This window comes from Emericellopsis atlantica, assembly GCF_019669845.1.
Source record: "Emericellopsis atlantica unplaced genomic scaffold F5Z01scaffold_37, whole genome shotgun sequence".
Classification (NCBI taxonomy): Eukaryota; Fungi; Ascomycota; class Sordariomycetes; order Hypocreales; family Bionectriaceae; genus Emericellopsis; species Emericellopsis atlantica.
The window spans coordinates 111407-130003 of record NW_025764739.1 but is presented as its reverse complement, the minus strand read 5'-3'; the positions used below and the strand labels follow the sequence as shown (position 1 = coordinate 130003).

General features: G+C 55.6%; 7 protein-coding genes across 7 annotated transcripts; 5 read left to right on the top strand and 2 right to left on the bottom strand.

The window, feature by feature from the left end:
* Positions 1 to 1085: 1085 nt before the first annotated feature.
* Positions 1086 to 2663, top strand: F5Z01DRAFT_666390 (ubiquitin carboxyl-terminal hydrolase 2). The gene is made up of 2 exons (XM_046264227.1): positions 1086 to 1369; positions 1420 to 2663. The coding sequence occupies exons 1-2, from the start codon at positions 1348 to 1350 to the stop codon at positions 2337 to 2339; spliced, it is 942 nt and encodes a 313-aa protein (XP_046114338.1). The 5' UTR covers positions 1086 to 1347; the 3' UTR covers positions 2340 to 2663.
* Positions 2664 to 4989: 2326 nt separating this feature from the next.
* Positions 4990 to 7778, bottom strand: F5Z01DRAFT_374454 (uncharacterized protein). Its single transcript, XM_046259363.1, has one exon. It carries the CDS (start codon positions 7457 to 7459, stop codon positions 5141 to 5143), a length of 2319 nt encoding a protein of 772 aa, XP_046114337.1. The 5' UTR covers positions 7460 to 7778; the 3' UTR covers positions 4990 to 5140.
* A 1368-nt stretch (positions 7779 to 9146) lies between these two features.
* F5Z01DRAFT_374654 (uncharacterized protein) lies at positions 9147 to 10784 on the top strand. Its single transcript, XM_046259364.1, has 3 exons — positions 9147 to 9630; positions 9687 to 9727; positions 9785 to 10784. The coding sequence occupies exons 1-3, from the start codon at positions 9285 to 9287 to the stop codon at positions 10391 to 10393; spliced, it is 996 nt and encodes a 331-aa protein (XP_046114336.1). The 5' UTR covers positions 9147 to 9284; the 3' UTR covers positions 10394 to 10784.
* On the top strand, positions 10785 to 12145 carry F5Z01DRAFT_374655 (uncharacterized protein). The gene is made up of 2 exons (XM_046259365.1): positions 10785 to 11287; positions 11355 to 12145. Exons 1-2 carry the CDS (start codon positions 11175 to 11177, stop codon positions 12115 to 12117), a joined length of 876 nt encoding a protein of 291 aa, XP_046114335.1. The 5' UTR covers positions 10785 to 11174; the 3' UTR covers positions 12118 to 12145.
* A 28-nt stretch (positions 12146 to 12173) lies between these two features.
* F5Z01DRAFT_677851 (N2227-like protein-domain-containing protein) lies at positions 12174 to 13511 on the bottom strand (the record flags this gene model as incomplete). The annotated part of the gene is made up of 2 exons (XM_046265400.1): positions 12174 to 13275; positions 13396 to 13511. 2 exons carry the CDS (start codon positions 13509 to 13511, stop codon positions 12174 to 12176), a joined length of 1218 nt encoding a protein of 405 aa, XP_046114334.1.
* A 444-nt stretch (positions 13512 to 13955) lies between these two features.
* F5Z01DRAFT_629615 (uncharacterized protein) lies at positions 13956 to 14450 on the top strand (the record flags this gene model as incomplete). Its single annotated transcript, XM_046261669.1, has 2 exons — positions 13956 to 14135; positions 14193 to 14450. The coding sequence occupies 2 exons, from the start codon at positions 13956 to 13958 to the stop codon at positions 14448 to 14450; spliced, it is 438 nt and encodes a 145-aa protein (XP_046114333.1).
* A 1181-nt stretch (positions 14451 to 15631) lies between these two features.
* On the top strand, positions 15632 to 18577 carry F5Z01DRAFT_629501 (armadillo-type protein; the record flags this gene model as incomplete). Its single annotated transcript, XM_046261665.1, has 3 exons — positions 15632 to 15736; positions 15794 to 18412; positions 18476 to 18577. The coding sequence occupies 3 exons, from the start codon at positions 15632 to 15634 to the stop codon at positions 18575 to 18577; spliced, it is 2826 nt and encodes a 941-aa protein (XP_046114332.1).
* Between the last annotated feature and the right edge of the window lie 20 nt (positions 18578 to 18597).

Genomic DNA, 18597 nt, shown 5'->3' with positions numbered 1-18597 from the left:
GGGAGCCAGGGCATTATCTGTCTTCGTTCAGCTCCAGGGAAGAGGCAGCCATTTCGGTCACAAATGAAAACCGTCTGTTTGACTTGTTCATTCAATTGAGTCAGGTCTGAGAGAGGCGCTATCGATTCTTTGCACCGAATCGTGAGCTTTAGATATTCGTAGTACTTGGGGCTCGGTCTCTGCTCGAGGGGCAGCGGGAGGTGCGCAAAGAGAACCCAATTCTCAGCCGCCTATACGATCTGTCTCGCAAATGTTATGGTCTTCTTGTTGCCTTGGACGTCTATCGAATGGACACCGCGGTCGGTCTGCGATGGGCGTCTTCGGTGGGAGCTACGGTCGACAGATCGTAAAGGGCCTCGCGCGAGGTACTTCGTCCTCTCGAGCGTGTTTTAGAATCGCTTTGGATCACTAGTACATTAGGTACTAGGCCGACGACACGAGAATATCAAGTTCTGACTCCTAGTTCCCAGGTTAGTGGCTTGCCCGAACGACATAGTCAGCCAGGTGCACAGGAGAAACGAGTGGTGCAGACAAACTAGCATGACAGCGGTGCACCTAAGAGATGCGTTCAAGTGCCAGGTGTCCTTCCCAACAGGCGTCAGGAGCAAGTTCAACGCCCGTGCCAAGCCTCGTATTCATCCAGCTCGTCGAGCGGAACCGTCGACTTGATCTTGACCAATTCAGGCCCCTGCCACCAGAATTTCCGTTTCTTGGTTCTTTCAACAACTTGAGCAATACGTACTACTTATCTTTTGCTGCAAGGGGTAATGCCTGCATTAGTCTTCGACGCTGCCCATGTATGGTTTGCTTTAGAAAAAGGGGCGAACTGTCGAAACTGAGCACATTCGAGCTTGCAAGGCGCACGATTGGGCTTCTATAACTAAGGCGTTTCTGTAATTTTTGAAACACAATATACTATGGTTTTTGCAGACAGTCTTCTGAACACTCTTCATCGTGAATGAGAAAATTGCAATGTTGAGGGAATAATGCTTCTTTATGAACTGGCTCTGATGGTGACGTTGCCACGAATGAATTGTGGTGCCGGCCCTCACGATCACCGGGAACATTAATTAAACTATTTTGCAGTCTCTTAGCCTGATTATATACATCTTATACCGAAACAAGCATTTCTGACCGATGCCCACCAATTTAGTGATTGCACAGATTCACAGCAAAAGGGGCTGTTGTTGCTGTAGGGTAGGCCCAAAAACACGGACCGCCCACTTCATTTGACGTCAGCATGCTGATTGCCTTGCGATAGCTTCGCGGATTTCGTCCTCTATCTGCAGCGCACCACTGGGGATTCGACATTCTCCTTCGCTTACATCTCTGCCACCGATAGACATCATGAGCGGCGGCTGGAATACCAGTGAGTCTTTCCCCACACCACGTTGCAAAAGTCTATACTCATATTGCTAGTCGAGTCTGACGCGGGCGTCTTCACCTCGCTCGTCGAAAATCTAGGCGCGTCCAACCTGCAGTTCGAGGAGCTCTTGACTCTCGAACCGTCCGAGCTCTCCTCCCTGCAGCCTCTGTACGGCGTCATCTTTCTCTTCAAATACCCCACCGACACCCCGTACACGTCTAGCGAGACCCCCCTCGACGGAACGTTTGATCACGATGCGGCCAGCCGCATTTTCTTCGCAGCGCAGACCATCCAGAACGCGTGCGCGACGCAGGCGCTCCTGAGCGTGGTGCTGAACAAGACAGACGAGGTGGACATTGGCGAGAAGCTGGGCGAGTTTCGGGAGTTCACCATTGAGCTGCCCCCCGAGTTTCGCGGCGAGGCGCTGAGCAACTCGGATCTCATTCGCGAGACACACAATTCGTTTGCGCGCAGCTCCCCCTTTGCAGACGAGACGGCGCCCAAGGGCGGCGAGAGCGAGGATGTCTTCCACTTTATTGCCTATTCGGCCATCAACGGCAAGCTCTACGAGCTGGACGGCCTGCAACCGGCGCCCATCTCACACGGCGAGTGCACAATGGAGAATTTCCCCGAGAAAGTGGTGGATGTGCTACAGAGGAGGATCGCGCGCTATGAGGCCACGGAGATCCGCTTCAACCTGTTGGCCATGTGCCGTGATCTGCGGGTTCGGGCGCGCGAGTTTGGGGACATGGAGCTTTTGGAGAGGGAGGAGCGTAAGAGGAAAGACTGGCTGTTTGAGAATGCGCTGCGGAGGCACAACTTTGTGGGCTTCGCGGGCGAGGTTCTCAAGGGCGTGGTGGAGAGCAAGATGAAGGACGGCAAAGTTGACGAGTGGGTGGCCGAGAGCCTGGAGAGGCGGAAAAAGGCAGAGCAAGCGAGGAGAGCAGGGCAAGATGTCGAGATGAGCGGCTGAACCAAGCGTCCCCGGGGACGCCAACAAGTCTAGCACAGACAAGGGCCCAAGTGCCCTGCAAGATTGCCATCTGGAAACATGGGGGGTCTTGTTGGTTGGCAGATACCAATCTTGGAGCACGGGTGTGCTATCGCAACATAGGGTGGTCCGGACACAAGATTATCTGGGTTTGTCCTTGCGTCTCAACATGACTGCCACTATGTGCGGATGATGCAGTGGGTGCATGCGGAATCAGTACTCGCCCCCCGGGTATGCATTTGCTATCTCGCCTCGAGGGCGCATAGTCAGAACACAATCATATATACAACAAGAAGTTTAACACCAGACGTGACGCATAGCTAGGATTTGTGAACCCCGGAATCAACGACGCTGTGGTTGACGCTGCGGCTGGCTGTGTCAGGCAGTCGGATTGAATGCGAAGCGCTTGCATAGGCAGAGGTCAACGAAGGAGGGTGATGTATCGAGCAACAAGGCGTAAACTTGGCAAACGAAGCTAAGGACTCCTTGGTATTCGAATGGAAGACGCAATATACATGGATATCATACTCAAGTCAGCTTGGAGTAATATCTTGAGGCCACGCAGCTGCGGAACTGTTGGTTTTCATGCAGCGTGTGCAGCAGCAAGTCGTTCACCAGACCATCGATCAACCCCTGACACGCAAGTGAAACCTAGATCCAGGTGCATAGACGACGGCATTGGGTTGAACAACATCACGGTCCGTGACAGCCCCAGCCCCTAAGTGCGTGAGACTTCGACGAGCTCAGTTGGACCTGTTTCTGTGGGCCAAAGGAGGATAAGGTCGAGATCACAGAAGCGGCGATATTACAGATTATGAAAGCCAAAAGAGGTGAGGAGCAGAAAGAATGGAATGCGATTTATATATGTATGTACTACGTGTACGAAAGCGGCCCAAGTCCGTGATGTGTTGTAGTGAGCATGCAGCAAGGGCCCAGCCAAGGACTTGACCGAAGGTAGCAGCTCAGATTACAGAATTTGCAACGTATGTTAGGGAAGTAATGAGAAAAGCCGTCCTTGTACTCACTGGCGTAAGAATATGAATATTTGGTCTGGTGTCGCGCCGCAATGGACACACGTTACCCCTGTTGTTGACAGTGGGCCTGGCACACGCCTCCGGCAGATCAAGGAGATAAATGCTTGCGAGTAAAGGTCTGGTATTTCCGGCCGGGGTAAAAGGGTCCAATAGACTGACATCAGCAATGGACTGCCAACTTCAGTGAAAGCTGCGCCGGGAACACACATATTTGCTATTTGCAGAGTGATATGTCGCCCAAATCAAGGTCCACCGGCAGGCTATCTGGTAATCTGGAAATCTCCAGTCATTCTAGAAACATTAACAATATAATACAGGCTGCCTCGCTAGTCGTTAGGGTGGTGCATAATGCACGGGCCTGTGACAGGGACCTGGCTCAGCCTTTTTGTCTGTGCACCCCCTCAAATGACGGCGATACGATCGTGACTACTAGTAGTCAAATTGCACTTTGAGGTATCACAAGATCGCTCGCTGGCTGCATCATGCACGAATATCTATATCTGCGTCCATGGGGGCCGCACGAAACAACTGGTCTATGACGCAGCGACAAAGTATCTGTTCCACTTGATGACCTTTGGTTTAAAACGTTGCTTTGAGTCGACCATCCGCGTATGGGTCTTGTCTCCTGCATTCATGCGATAAAACACGTATTCAAACGCTGGAAAATTCAGGCTGTTTATAACCTGCAGAAGAAATATAGTTTGATCTTGGACAGTATTCAGCCTGAGGCCCACGTGTGTTTCCACTCCATGCCTGGTTTCATGTCAAGACCACGCCACCGAGTTCTGGAGCAATCCAAGGAAGATAATATATAACATTCAAGGGCATTCTCATTCGCGGAACACTTCCCTCCGCTGCCCTTCTTCGGGGACAAGGGACACGAAATCTGGGGGCGTATCGTCAACGGAGCGGCAACCGCGACAGTGCAGAAATGCATGACAGCCACAAATAGATTGGCATGTGAATAGCAAATGAGGATCTCAGCCCTACAATTCGTGGCTATCCTGGATGCGGCGGCGAGTTTCCCTGACACCGGTCCATGCGGCCAAGCTGGACAAGTTGCCTGCCTCGCACATCGGCATGTCAGGATCCATACATGTATATGGAATGATACCGCAACGTTGATGCCCAACTCCCCATTTCTTGGCCCACGGTGACGGCACCCACGATGGAAAGATGTGCTGCGCGGTGCGATTTGATCTGTACCAGTCAAAGTGCATGCTGACTTGGCACGGGACACTACGCTTTGCATGATGCATGCATGTGCGTTGGCCGCTTTGTACCTGTACATGCGAAAGCTACATCGAGTCCACTAGCGATAAGGCTGGCGACTATTGCCGTTGCTGGCTGTTCCAGGTCTCGGGGGAAGGTCGTCGGCGACCGACTGACCTGGACATGTCTCAAGGTTCTGACACGAGTCCTCCGAGAGTGCTTTCACCAACCATGAAGCGAAGTCAGCTTAGGAAAGCCCTTTTACAGAAAGCAGTAAGTAGTAGGAGTAAAAGTGTCCGCCAGATGGCTCAAGAAATGAATATATCAAAGGCCCGTCAGGGTATCCAGCTCTATCCGCCTAGAGCAATGTCCAAGTCTCGCTCGAGCAAAAATACTCTGAAGAAAAACAAGAACAAAGCAATGTCCATGTATCCAGCATGTGCACCATCCCAAGCCATCCAATTCAAATATGCAATTCTCGCGGCTGATCACCACTCGAATCTAGTCCTTTCTCAAGGTATGCTTCTCTTCCAGACCTCACCATCCCAAAGACCGTACCCGCGACCGGCGCGATGCTCTACTTAATGGTACACGGCGTCGTATCGGCTCCGTCTCTTGCTTCAGTGCCGGAGACGTCGCTCCTACATGAGAGGCACGACGAGATAGCAACTGGACCGACTCATGCCCAGTGTGATAGTACGCCGAATAGCATGCCTCGGCATCTTTCATGATCTTATCCGTTCCATCGCGATGCCAATACTTTAGGACGTCATTCTGCCACGTCCCCGGATTGCGCACGGCCAGGCGGTGCGTGAAATTCACAAAGAGCTTGTCTGCGTTGCGCCTGGATTCGCGGACCTGGTCGAGCAGCCACTCGTTGACAAAGTGAGCGCCGTCCCCGCGCGCTCTGTTGAGTGAACAAGATTGGCCTGACAAGAGTTGCGGATAGGACGCTTGACCATGTCGTTCTTCTGGCCGCATGTCTTGGCGGGTGTCCTCCTTGCCCGACGCAGTCGTAGTAGGCAACCGATAGGCGGGCCAGAGGAGCTTCAGAAAATTGGGTATGACAACCTTGGGTGACTCTTTCTGCTGAACGCCCTCGCTTTCGGTCGATCCTGGCTTTGTGTTGTCGTCCCGATACAGCACTGACGCTACTCTGGTCGTCGTTCTGGCGGATAAGACATCTCGTGCCATAGTCTTCTGCTTTAAATCGTTGATAACTGCAAGCTTGCTGTCGACGAGCTTGAGGTATCGAGCTTCGTTTGACACAGTCTCGTCCAGACCGTCCCTCGTCTCTTCGGATATGGGAGCACCGAGAGCAGTCCGGCGGTCCACAATATCCTGCAGAACAGCCCTATTGTCCCTGGCATCTTGCAAGTACATCATGATGCTCAGGTACTGCCCAATTGCACTCTCTAGGTCTTGGAAGAGCGGATGGTTGTCGTTAGTCGACCGCGCCATTGGTATGCCTAGCAGGTCTGTGTCTGGTTCGCTGGCATCAAACGAGGCTTCTGATGACTCATAAGTCGATTCCGTCGAGCTTTCATCTATGTCGTGACCCAGCAGGCTGTAAAACTGGACTTCCGCTTTAGAGAAAAGCTTCTGCTCCTTCGACAGCTGCTGTCGTAAGTCGTCAAGCGCCTCTTCCAGGCTGAACGTCACGTCCTGCAATCTCTGCATTCGAGGTAGCCCTGCCCATACGATCCGAACAAGGTCATCAGACGACAAGAGCTGCTTCTGGTGAGAAGTAGTACGCAGCTCTTTCATAAAGTCGTTTGCTGCAACCCGTAATTTAGGACGTATCTTGCCCAGCCTCTTGTTGACTTCTCCCAGGCGCTTGGAGAGTTTCTGAATCCGAGCTTGGTGGGTTTTCATCTTCCTCCAATAATGTTGCACCCCCCGGTTGATCGATTCAGCATCATGGCTGCTTACTGCAGACGACGACGGCGCTTCACTTGTCGTGGAAACAGCGTCGTGGTCCAGGTCTTCGTTCTCGGACGATTCAGGACTATGAAGTTGCAAGTTCGATTTGTCATGCCCAGTGGGACTCTGCTTGGATATCCAGCTTCTCACTCTGAGCGTCTTTGCCGCGCGAGCCTCGGCGTCTAACGGCCTGGGATCCAAGGGCGTGCGAGGGGGGAACGACTTTTGGTTTTCTCTGGCTACGGAGTCCATACCTATTGTCCCACTACCAGAGACCCACGAGAATTGTGAATGGGAGTCTGTCGACGCGGTAGAGGGTGATCCTTCGTCATGGTTGCTCTCGTTTATGGTTGACCAGCTGTCGATGCGAACTTGACCAGGCGATCTTGGACCGACATTGATCCCATGAGGCTCGGGGGCGAACCCAAGTTCAGAGCCAGGGCGCTGGGAAGAAGATCGCGATGCTGGTAGGTTTGGATCTGGAGGATGGTCGTCTTTTGTTTCTGGCGAAAGGGTCGAGGGTTTTACTGCACCAGGCCCAGTAGGATCCCTGGCTTCCTCAGTAAGCCTCGCCCAGCTCGAGGTACAAGAAGAGGTCTTCGAGTTACATGTCCGCATTTCTTGATGTTGTAGGCCTAACAGACTCGGTCCTGTCATTTCCAGGCTCCAAGTCGTCCGCTCAACATCTTGATGAAATTCCATGCCGGACCAGAGATGCTCCCCAACGTCCAGCGCAGGGGTACGTTGGCCACTTGTCTGGCGCTGCTCATGATCGGGCCCTCTTCGCAGGACATCGTTGCTAGCAGGAACATCGAAATCTGTGGCGGTTGCTGTCGCCTGATGAGGAATGAGCATAGGGTGCAATGCAACATGAACCGTGGAAACAGTTGCATCGCCCTCGATCCTCATGGGACCGATGGAAGCCTCGGACATGGCGTGTCGGTTCAGTATAGGGATCTGGCGAGCGTGTACATTGACGCGACATAGTTGACACGCGGTGGGCGATCCCCAAGGGCGAGGGCTCTTAAGGTCAAGTGGGCACTGACAACGGCGAGACGCGTCTGTTCCAGTCTGGTGTAACAGTGAGGAATGAGTTGGTCGCGGCAGGGCGCTTGGGCTCTATGATGCCGTGGACACGACACAGAAGCGGTTGCCCGGGCCCGACAGCTGCGTATTATGCCTTGGGCAATCTGTGCGCGACTATAATAAGTCGGTACTAGTACTAGTACTACTTGACCGTCCTAGGCGCTCTGTGACCGGGATCAGACTGTGTCCACGAGGTCATACGCTATCGAGAGTTGCGCCTCACCTTCAGCCGTCACGGGGGATTCGGACTGTACTCTAGGTAGCTTCGTGTTGTTGAAAGTACCAGGATCAAGCAACATATGAAGGACAATTCACAAGCTCACCTCCGAATAAAGGCCTTGCTTTCGAACAAAGGAACCCCACTGGGGTCATGGTAGCTGCCATGGCTGAGGGACTCTTCTTCACCGCTACCGCCAGCACAGGGTGGCTTTGGCTATTGGTCCTGTACATTGCTTATCCGGGAGAAAGTAGGTGCCCGTGAAACCTACATCTGGAATGCTTGCATCCAACCATTCCTTTCTGGCTCCTTGCCAGTTGCCAGTGACTCGGGGCCAGTGGACGAAAAGCAACGCCGCGCGGTCCGACGCGCTTCTTGGGCCTCCATCTCTCCCTCAACTCATTCTCAGCCTTCATTTCCCTCTGTCATCGAACTCTTGCGAAAATGCGAACCGCCTACGCGCCTCACCAATTGATTAGAAACGTGCAGCCGGTGAGGATACTAATTACAAGGGCTCCCCCCGCGCCAACTTGCAAGTTGCAACGTCCGACAAATGAATGATGGTGTGGGTGTGACGGACGACCTGCCTGGTGCGGCCATCCCGCGCGCACGACACGACAAGGGTGTCTCGAATTCGGGTGAGCGCCCTCTGGCATCCTTTGACGGGGAGCCACGTTGAGCTGCTGGACGGCGCGCGGCGCGTCTCGGGCCTACCAGGGCTGCCTTGTCTATTTTACTCTCCCGAGTCTCCGACTTGTCCACATGCAGTCACCAAGCGAGGTGGTCCTATCGCAATGGGGGACAGCACACCACAGGGCGGAAGCCATGGTCATGAGATCAGGACCTTGCGTCTGGGAGTCTGAAAGATCAGGGCAAGATTGAGAAGACAGCGTCTTACCAGCGCAAGGCTCGCCGTCGCGCAATGTGACTCTGTTGGAGTGTCCTTGGCTATTGTGTGTCCCCTCCAACAGACAATGACCTCGTCAACTTGGAACGCTGTGGACGGTCTCGTGGGTGGCCGACGTGGTCTTGCACCAGCACTTCCAGCCCATATTTGTCAAGTCTCCCAAATGATCACAGCCTGCCTCACTGAAAAGACTACCTTCAAGCCGACCGGCAGTAGCAATGCATTCAGCGCACCAATAATACTAGATCTGAACAGCAATGCACCGTGTATTGGGATGCATCTCGTGCGTGCCCCCCTTCATGCAACGTGGAAAGCATCGCGTACCGGTACCAGAGATCCCTAATGTAGCGCCACGCCCTGTGTCGGGTTTGAGCCGCATTGCTATATGAAGATCACGCGGACCCTGCGAGCTGGTGACGCTCAGGACGCCAATACGCAGAGTCGGCTCAGTCCCCAGTGGCTACATACTGTGCTACGATTCACCAAGTCATCTTCTCACGCCTGATACATGTAGGCGGCGGTACGACAGACTCCACCGACAGGACATTATGAGCCACCAGCAGCCGTATCACGATGCCGGGGGCGAGTATGACAGCGCCGACGTCGACGAACTCGCGCAAACCGTGGACCAGACGCATATATCGTACAGCAGTCATCGCGAAGTTCCCCGTACCCTGGACGCTGATGGAGCCGTTGGATTCACCGATGAACACCCCGACCACTATGAGTCCGGCGATGCGGAAGGTTCGCACACGTTTGGCGAACCATACCAGTATGGCGATTCCGGCGAGGAGTACGATGAGGAGGAATACGCAGAAGCTGGCCAAGACGACGAGACTTGGTCAGGGGCCGTCAACCCGGAAGATTGGAACCCCAGATTTCATCTTGATCCAGGTAGGTTGCGCTCGGTACTTGATTGCTCTTCTCCTCTTCTGACATGCACGCCGCAGCATATCAGGTGTACCCTGATGAGGACTGGTTCGTTGGCTCGGTAAGAACTCCCCCCAAGCGGATGCGGAAGTGAACCAAAGCACTGCTAACCTCCCAGATCATCATGGTCTATTGGGCAGAACCCAAGGGACATTCTTCGCCCAAGGGCAGGAAAGGCGGCACTTCACGCTACACACTGACGGACATGGTCCACCAGTCCTTCCGCCGCATGGTTGTCGTGAGGTCGGAGAACGGCTCGTCTTTCTGCTGTCCCATCTCCACGTATGGAGGCCGAGGCTGTCGAAAGACGAGGTGCAAGCCAGAGAAGCATGGTGTCATCTATGATGACAATCTGGAGCCAGAGACATTCAAAGACGAGAAGAAGCTGGGCGTCAAACCAGTTGGGGCCACCATGCTCGACGGCCACACACTCGACCCGGCCTCTCGTGTCAACTACGGCAACGGTTTCTGGGTCCAGCACAATATCCCCGTCATGTTCATCGGCTATATCCCCATGGACCTGATGAAGCGGGTCAAGAGCGCTTACAAGCGCTTCATATTGGAGGGCTCTGAAGATGAGAGGGAGCAGGCCGCGTCCTCGTCCAAGTCTAAGCCTAGTTCCAAGTCCAACAAAACAAAACAGGAGGCCATGTCCGGCGACTGGAACGAGACGAAGAAGAAGAAGAAGGATGGCGAGAGCAGCAAGAGCAGGTCCAAGCGACACTGAACCTGGGGGTCCCTTCCCCTCACCACCACGATCTTATACGTTACAAAGCGAACTCGATGGTTCTCTTTGATGGATTGGCTTACAGCCTCTCCCCCTGCTGGTAGACCAGTCCAGCCAACAACAGCTAACAGAAACAGGCTTGTGACATTTCTTATGTACCCGAGCACCCTGATCCTCCCGTTGGAGCGTTCCTGTTTTGAGACTTTTCATACCTTTTCCTTCTTCTCTTGATCTTTTCATTTCTCAAATTCTGGAACCTTGCCACGATACTTCAACATATCGTAGTCGATGACTGGTTGGGAAGATGACCCACGATGGCGCGATCGCTGTACATTTCCAGGCTTCAACAGCCACGCAAGCAACTATGGCCGATTTCGGCATGTACGAGTGAGCACGAGCAGTATGCCATGTACCTACACACAGATTGAAATGAACACGAAGCGCAATTGAGCTGTACTTTACGTATTTGACCTTCTTGGTCCATGAATCCGGGGCTCCGCAACTCCACGTGCCTCGGCACTTCCCCGCCAAATCCGCGTTGGAGTCTGGACCCTGGCGAGTGATGTCAACCTCCACACGTCCAACTCCGAGGCAATCTCCATCCTCCAACTGTGGCCTCGGTCCCCGGGCAACCTGCATCTCGCTACTTCTTGTTCTCTTCTCGAGCTATACATCTTGATTAATTCCTTCATTGGTGCCATTGAGACTCCGACAGCGTTGACCTTCCACTCTCCCACACCATCAACTCACCCTCCTAGAAAGTCTACTTCCTCCCGCAACCATGGCCGCCGCCGACGTTCAGCTCCAGGACTTCTCGTCCCTCTTCTCGCTCAAGGGCAAAGTCGCCGTCGTGACGGGCGGATCGCGTGGTCTGGGCCTCAATGCCGCTTCTGCGTACGGATGCCCCCCCTCAACTGCCACAAACATGAACCCGTCCACTGACTGACTGACGCACGCACAGCTTCCTCCAGGCAGGCGCCTCCATGGTCTTCATCACATCCCGCAAGGCCGCCGCCTGCGACGAGGCCGTCGCCGCCCTCAACGCCCTCCCCAACCTCGCCCCCGGCGCGCGCGCCATCTCCGTCCCCGCCGACTCGAGCACCATGGCCGGCGTCGAGTCGCTCCTCGCCCAGGTCAAGAAGCACACGGACAATGTCGACATTCTCTTCGCCAACGCGGGCGCCACGTGGGGCCAGGAATTTGACAACCACCCCGACAGCGCCTTTGCCAAGGTCATGGACCTCAACGTCAAGGCCGTCTTCAACACGATCCGCGTCTTTGCGCCCCTCCTCGAGAAGGGCGCCAGCGTGCAGGACCCGGCCCGCGTCCTCATCACGGCCAGCGTCGCCGGGCGGGGCGTGGGCACCCTCGGGAAGCAGGGCACGTACGGGTACTCGGCGAGCAAGGCGGCCGTCATCCACCTGGGGCGGAACCTCGCCGTCGAGCTGGGACCCCGCCACATCTCCGTCAACTCAATCTGCCCTGGGTTCTTCCCCAGCAAGATGTCCAACGGGCTGCTGAGCATGATTGGCGGCGCGGACAAGCTGGCCAAGAGCAACCCCATGGGTCGGCTTGGGCAGGGCGAGGACATTGCCGGCATAGTCGTCTATCTGGCCAGCCGGGCGGGGAGCCACGTCAACGGAGAGGCCATTGCCATTGATGGTGGCGCCATGTGGCAGTCGGGTGAGGTTTTCCAAGCGGGCGAGTCGCAGTCAAAGTTGTAGAGTATTTTTTTTTCTCTTCTTTTTTTTTCTATAGAACACACCGGTCTATATCGTTCTCATCGTTTTCGGGCTACCCATGCGCTGGAGCGATACAGTGTCTGCAGCATGCTCTCCCGGTCCTGAATGTACGGTGTCTCTACGTTTTCCGTCTTCCACTCCACGTCAAAGCCCGTCTTGTCGAGGAGGACCATGATCTCATCCTCGGTCAGCTCGAAGCTGCCCGGGTCGGCGATGCCCGAGGAGTTGTTCCAGTCGTGCTCGCCATCCCCGTCGTCATCGGTGCCGTGATTCCCGGGCGCAATGTTCTCAAAGTGCCAGAGGAGTGGTCCCACATTGATCAGTATTCCGCCCGGACGCAGGCAGTGCCGTATCACCTCGAGGTAGCGCAGCAGGTTGGGCGCCGTGTCGAGGAAGAAGACGCTGGCGACGACGTCGTAGGCCCCGTCGTGCTCCTCGTCGCTGTATCCGCAGAGGAAATCGGCAGCGCACATGGCCATGGTGCCCTGCGGCGCGGCCGGGTCCCGTGCATTCAGTGCCGTCGCTGGGTGGACATCTGGCACGGGGTACGAACGCAAGTGATTCGATCTTGACCGGTGGTTCGAGAATGTATGCACCCACGGGTAGATGGTGTGCTCGCCAGCCCGGGGACACTCATTCAGGATGTACTGCGAGGCCAGCAGCTGATGGTACGATATCTCGTTGCCTTCCGCATGGTACCCGTGCCGGCAGAGCTCAAATACCAGCCGTCCCAGTCCAGCTCCAGGCACTAACACCTTAAGCTGTTCCTCGGATTTCTTCTGCTCCGCCTCCATTGTGGCGAGCACGGGCCCAAAGCACGCCATGCGCTCTCTCTCGCCGTCGAGCGTCCAGTCGCGGTAGAACTGGCGCACGGTGCTCCTGGCCTTGTCAATGTCAGTGTGCTTCGCCACCCCCTTCCAGGCCGTGGGGATCTCGTCCATGCCGAATGACTTGAGGCCCGCATCAACAATGGCGCGCGCCAAGAGGGCGTTGCTGTCGATGGCATCGTCGGTCTTGTCCAGGGTCGACAAGTAGTTGAAGGGCGCGGCGGCCAGTAGCTGCCATTGCGACTGGGGGAGAGCGTAGAATGAGCGGCGACGGAGGTGTGTCACGTTGAAGTGGGCGACCTTGGCGTATTGGCTAGTCACTCGTCAGATCGCTGCTGTACTATACGTGTCTTGTGAGACGTGGTCGGAAGCATGGCATGAGGTGCCACTGGCATCCCCGCACGGCAAAAAAGGTAGTAGGCAGGCTGCTTACGCAAATGAGTCCAGCGCGCCAAAGATCACTCTCGCTTCCTCCGGGTCCTGCGTCGTCTCCTCGATTCCGCCCCAGGCACTCTCCTCTGTTGACGCAAAAGGCGCAGGCTGCTCCATGTGGGCGGCGTCTGTCATCAGGTGGCTCTCAGTAGTTCATGATGTGTGATGATGGCAACGTGCTAGCTTAAGAGGGTCCTGGCAAGAGGAAAATAGGACGCCTTCCTCCTTGTGTCACGTTGAGATGCTGTTGGGGCTTCATGGTCCGGGGCTTGTCGCGTGGTCTCATTCGGGCCTTGGAAAAAGAGACGCAGCTGCCGCCGAGTATGCGCCGAAACACTATGCGGGGTGACAATACTAGCAGTCATCTAGTGGTATAACCGATGGCGGCAACTATTCTGTCCCCCAGTGCTTTATCATGATAAGATGCGAAGCTCCAATCAAAGAGCCACTGGTCAACCCACTCACTCGCTTCATCAAAGGAAACGCCTGAGCAAGTCACTAACAATACATGTACAATTCCCAGCTCGCGTCATACTGAATCTGTCCTCCAAGCGAAGCAAGATGGAAGCCGCACCAGAGCCAGTGCAGTTCTCTCTGCCACTGCCAAAGTCCCTCGACACCCGCATCTACGTCCGACTATCGACCCAGACCAAGGCCATCATGCTCTCACTCACCACCGCCCCACAAGACGAGCCTGCCTCGGTGGCGCCTATGGGTTCGTTTGTCTACGGGTTGCCCAATGTATGCGCCCCCCTTGCCCTTAGCACAGGAGTGTCTCACAGCGTTGACGTGATCAAGAGGTTCAACAGAGGTGATCCCCTGGCCACCGTCCTGTTTCCACACGAGCCCACCGTCGAGTTCACCACACGGCTCGCCAAGCTACTCGCCCGCAAAACCGAGCTCCCCGTGTACGTGACCAACTCTGTGAGCTTCAAGAATGCCGGCATGGGCGGCACAGTGGAGGAGGAGATGGAGGCTTTCAGAGATGTGGCCGAGCAGGTGACCGCGAGGATCAAGCAGGCCGGCGTCGGGGCAATGGCCGTCAACGGCAACTGAGCACAGGTACGAGCATCGATGCTGTGCCACACGAAAAATCTTGCAGCTTTGATCTCGCGTGGGCTCATGTGGACTGCAATTTTGATGAATGGCAGGTCCAAGCGGCTACCGCATTCGCCGCGCCAGACTCTGTGCCGCCCTCTATGAGGAAGATGAAGGCGAGCTTGACGGATGACAAGGCTTGGCCCGTCAGCTTCCTCTCATCCTCACATCAGTCGCTGGGCACTGGAGCCTGCTGGGCTACTGTACAAGGGCCAAGCAGGAAAGCGATAGGATCAGTGTTGTTGGGCAGCTTGCCTGCGGGCCCAGCGAGAGAATGCGACTGCGGCCAACCGGCTTTCGCGAGGCTTTGTGCAACAGGTTGGTTATGGCGATGCCCTTATGAAGGAGGTATTTGCGTAGCAAGGGCACCGTTGTCATCCAAGGGGCGCTTGCACATCACGAAGGTACCTATGAATAGTCCAGCTCGCTTGCTGAGCAGGGAAACGCAGGTCGTCCATGCACACTGCTGCGCTATGGATGAGGTCCAGTCGGCTTGGGTATCTTCTGTATACGCACAGCAATAACAATCATGCATTCAATGATGCTGGGTGGCACGCTGCAATTATCACTGTGTTTTGTCCTCAACTCTATTGGGACCGCACATGCATCTACCGGGGTATCCTTATCGGTGGCTGCCACTAAGAAAATTTGGCAGGTTCGACTGACTTTGCCTCCATCCGTCGGTCGCTGCTGATGCGCGTTGCCCCTCTTGCGCATGTGCCCGCTCCACCGCAGTCTTCACTGGCACTGGCACTGGCCGTATTCACCAGCAGGGCTGCCCTCCCAGCTTGCATTTCTTCCCATCTCGAAAGAAACGACCGGCTGGACCATGCATTTTTCCATCGTATACCGTTAATTGTCATACGCCGTTGTCTGGTCGTCTTTGGCAAGTCATCAGTGAGTAATTTATGACCCCCCAATTACTCTACTCTACCCCAGGCCTGCCTGCGATCCCCCGCCAGCGGCCAGAGGCCCGCCCGCCCAGGCCATCCGTCGTTGGAGGGGCAAATCCATCGACTTTCTCAAGAGCTGCCCCCGAGCTCTGCTAACCTCGCCGTAGCTACCACATCACCCTTTCCGAGTGCACAAATTGGCACATTGACATCGACATACACCGCGCGACCGCACAGTCGCCCGTCATGACGTCCTGGCAGCCGTCGCCCGAGTCCCTGGGCCAGCTGGCGACCTTCCTCAAGGACTCGCTCAGCGGCTTCGACAAGACCGCGCAGAAACATGCCGAGCTGGTGAGATAGATGTCATGCAAGTACGAGGCTGCGCAGAGGCTCACCGCGTTGCTACAGATGCTCAAGCAGGCAAAGCAATCCCCCGACTTCAACAACTACCTCGCCTACGTCCTCTCCAGTCCCCAGCCGCCCGAGGGCATCACCTACAATGAGCAGGAGTACCACTTGGTCCGGTCCGCGGCCGGCATCATGCTGAAGAACAATGTCAAGTCAGATTGGAAACAGATTCCCGAGTCAAGTCTGCAGCTCATCAAAATGGCCGTGCCCATGGCGCTGCAGGACAAAAACTCGCAGATCCGCAACTTCTCGGGCAACGTCGCGACCGAGATTGTGCACCGCGGCGGCTTGGCGGCCTGGCCCGAGCTGCTGCCCCAGCTGATGGACCTGATCAGCAACTCGAACGGGCAGGCGAGCGATGAGGCCCAGGAGGGTGCCATGTCGGCCATGGCCAAGATCTGCGAAGATAATGTTGGGATGTTGACCAAGGAAGTCAACGGACAGAGGCCCCTCAACTTTGTGCTACCGCAGTTCATCGCCGCCACAAAGAGCCACCTTCCCAAGGTGCGCGCGCTCGCGCTCACGGCCATCAACGTCTTCACACCTCGGCCCTCGCAGGCCATGTTGAACTCGATAGACGACCTACTCCAACACCTGTTCACCCTTGCGACAGACGACAATTCTGAAGTCCGTCGGCAGGTCTGTCGCGCGTTTGTCAACCTTGTCGAGACTCGAGCGGACAAGCTGCAACCACACGTCGGGGGCTTGGTGGATTACATTCTGTCACAACAAAAGTCGGATGACGAGGAGCTGGCCTGCGAAGCAGCCGAGTTTTGGTTGGCCGTTGGGGAGCACGAGAACCTGTGGGGCGCCCTGGAGCCCTGCCTCAACAAGATCATTCCAGTCCTACTGGAGTGCATGGTGTACAGCGGCGAGGATATTGCCCTCCTCGGTGGGCTATCAGACGACGAAGATGAGGAGGATCGCGAAGAGGACATTAAGCCTGCCTTTGCGCAGAGCAAAAAAGGAAGGATCGCCAACGATTCCTCTGCAGACCCTGACAAGACCGGGAACGCGTACGAAAAGCTGGCCGCGATGGATGACGACTTGGAGGAAGGCGAGGTCGACGACTACGAGGACGGAGATGACGGCTCGCCAGACGAGAAGTGGACGGTGCGCAAGTGTTCGGCCGCAGCCCTGGACGTTTTCGCTGGCGACTTCAAGGGCCCTGTCTTTGAGGCGATCCTACCGTACCTGTCGCAGAACCTCAAGCATGAAGAGTGGCCGCAACGCGAGGCTTCTGTTCTGGCACTCGGTGCTGTCGCCGATGGCTGTATGCCCGCAGTCGTTCCCCATCTGCCCCAGCTTGTTCCCTACCTCATCTCACTTCTAGAGGATCCAGAACCTGTTGTCCGCCAGATCACGTGTTGGACTTTGGGTCGGTATTCCGGTTGGGCGGCCAATCTGGCGGATCCAGCTCAGAAGGAGGAGTTCTTCGTACCCATCATGGATGGTATCCTGCGCAAGATGCTCGATAAGAACAAGAAGGTTCAGGAGGCCGGCGCTTCGGCTTTTGCGAATCTGGAAGAGAAGGCCGGGAGTCAGCTGGAGCCCTACTGCGGTCCGATTGTGCAACAATTTGTCCTGTGCTTCGGCAAGTACAAGGACCGGAACATGTACATTCTTTACGATTGTGTTCAGACCCTGGCGGAGCGGGTGGGACGTTTCCTTGCCAAGGAAGAGCTCGCCGGTCAGCTCATGCAGGCTTTGATCGCGCGGTACAATGCCGTGTCTGATCAATCACGCGAACTCTTCCCGCTCCTAGAGTGTCTGTCGTACGTTGCTCTCGCTCTCGACGACGCATTCTCGCCCTACGCACCGACAATATTCGCGCGATGCATCAACATTATCCATTCGACGCTCGAGCAGACCATGGCTGCAAATAGCAGCGAGGCCGTGGATGTGCCAAACAAAGATTTTCTGATCACCAGTCTTGACCTCTTGAGTTCCATCATCCAGGCCTTGAACAGAGACAAGTCAAGAGAGCTGGTCAGTCAGTCGGGTCAAAACTTCTTTGAGCTGCTGACTCTATGCATGGGTGATCCAATGGACGACGTACGCCAGTCCGCCTTTGCTCTTCTTGGCGATTGCGCCAAGTTTGCCTTCCCTCAATTACAACCACACCTTCCCAACATGATCCCCCTGCAAGTCAAGCAGCTGGAGCTGGACCATATCATGGACGAGCAGGTCGAGGCTGGCTTCGGCGTCGTGAACAATGCGTGCTGGTCGTGCGGCGAGGTCGCCGTGCTGTACGGGAAGGGCATGTCGCCATTCATCCCCGAGCTCATGCAGCGCCTGGTCGACATCCTGTCTAACCCGCGGGTGCCCAGGGCTCTGCAGGAGAATGCTGCCATTGCGCTCGGGCGTCTGGGTCTCGCCGACCCCGACCTGCTCGCACCACACCTGTCTATCTTCGCGGACGACCTTCTGGGTGCGATGAGTGAGATTGATCCGTCGGACGAGAAGTCCTCATCCCTCAGAGGCTTCTCCGCTGCCGTGGCGCAAAACCCGCAAGCCATGGAGAAGTCGTTGCTGGGTTACTTTGAAGCCATCGCCCAGTTTGACGATGCGCAGCTGGAGAGTACCGAAAAGCAGAAACTGCACGAAGTGTTCCAAAACGTACGTATCTGACTGACCGCTTTTCGTATGATTTGTTGGGCCACCTACTAACCGCCATGGCAGATCCTCAACTCGTACAAGCAAATGATGCCCCAGTTCGGTGACTTTGTGGGGCGACTACACCCACGGGAGCAGCAGGCTCTGCGAACAAAGTACTCGGTATAGAATAGGTGTGGTGAACCTAT

Coding starts and splice junctions, on each gene's coding strand:
- F5Z01DRAFT_374454 (XM_046259363.1), bottom strand. CDS start 7,459: ATGTCCGAGGCTTCCATCGGTCCCATGAGGATCGAGGGCGATGCAACT.
- F5Z01DRAFT_374654 (XM_046259364.1), top strand. CDS start 9,285: ATGAGCCACCAGCAGCCGTATCACGATGCCGGGGGCGAGTATGACAGC. Junction 9,631..9,686: donor CAGATTTCATCTTGATCCAG/GTAGGTTGCGCT, acceptor TGCACGCCGCAG/CATATCAGGTGTACCCTGAT. Junction 9,728..9,784: donor AGGACTGGTTCGTTGGCTCG/GTAAGAACTCCC, acceptor CTAACCTCCCAG/ATCATCATGGTCTATTGGGC.
- F5Z01DRAFT_374655 (XM_046259365.1), top strand. CDS start 11,175: ATGGCCGCCGCCGACGTTCAGCTCCAGGACTTCTCGTCCCTCTTCTCG. Junction 11,288..11,354: donor GGCCTCAATGCCGCTTCTGC/GTACGGATGCCC, acceptor ACGCACGCACAG/CTTCCTCCAGGCAGGCGCCT.
- F5Z01DRAFT_666390 (XM_046264227.1), top strand. CDS start 1,348: ATGAGCGGCGGCTGGAATACCA. Junction 1,370..1,419: donor GAGCGGCGGCTGGAATACCA/GTGAGTCTTTCC, acceptor TCATATTGCTAG/TCGAGTCTGACGCGGGCGTC.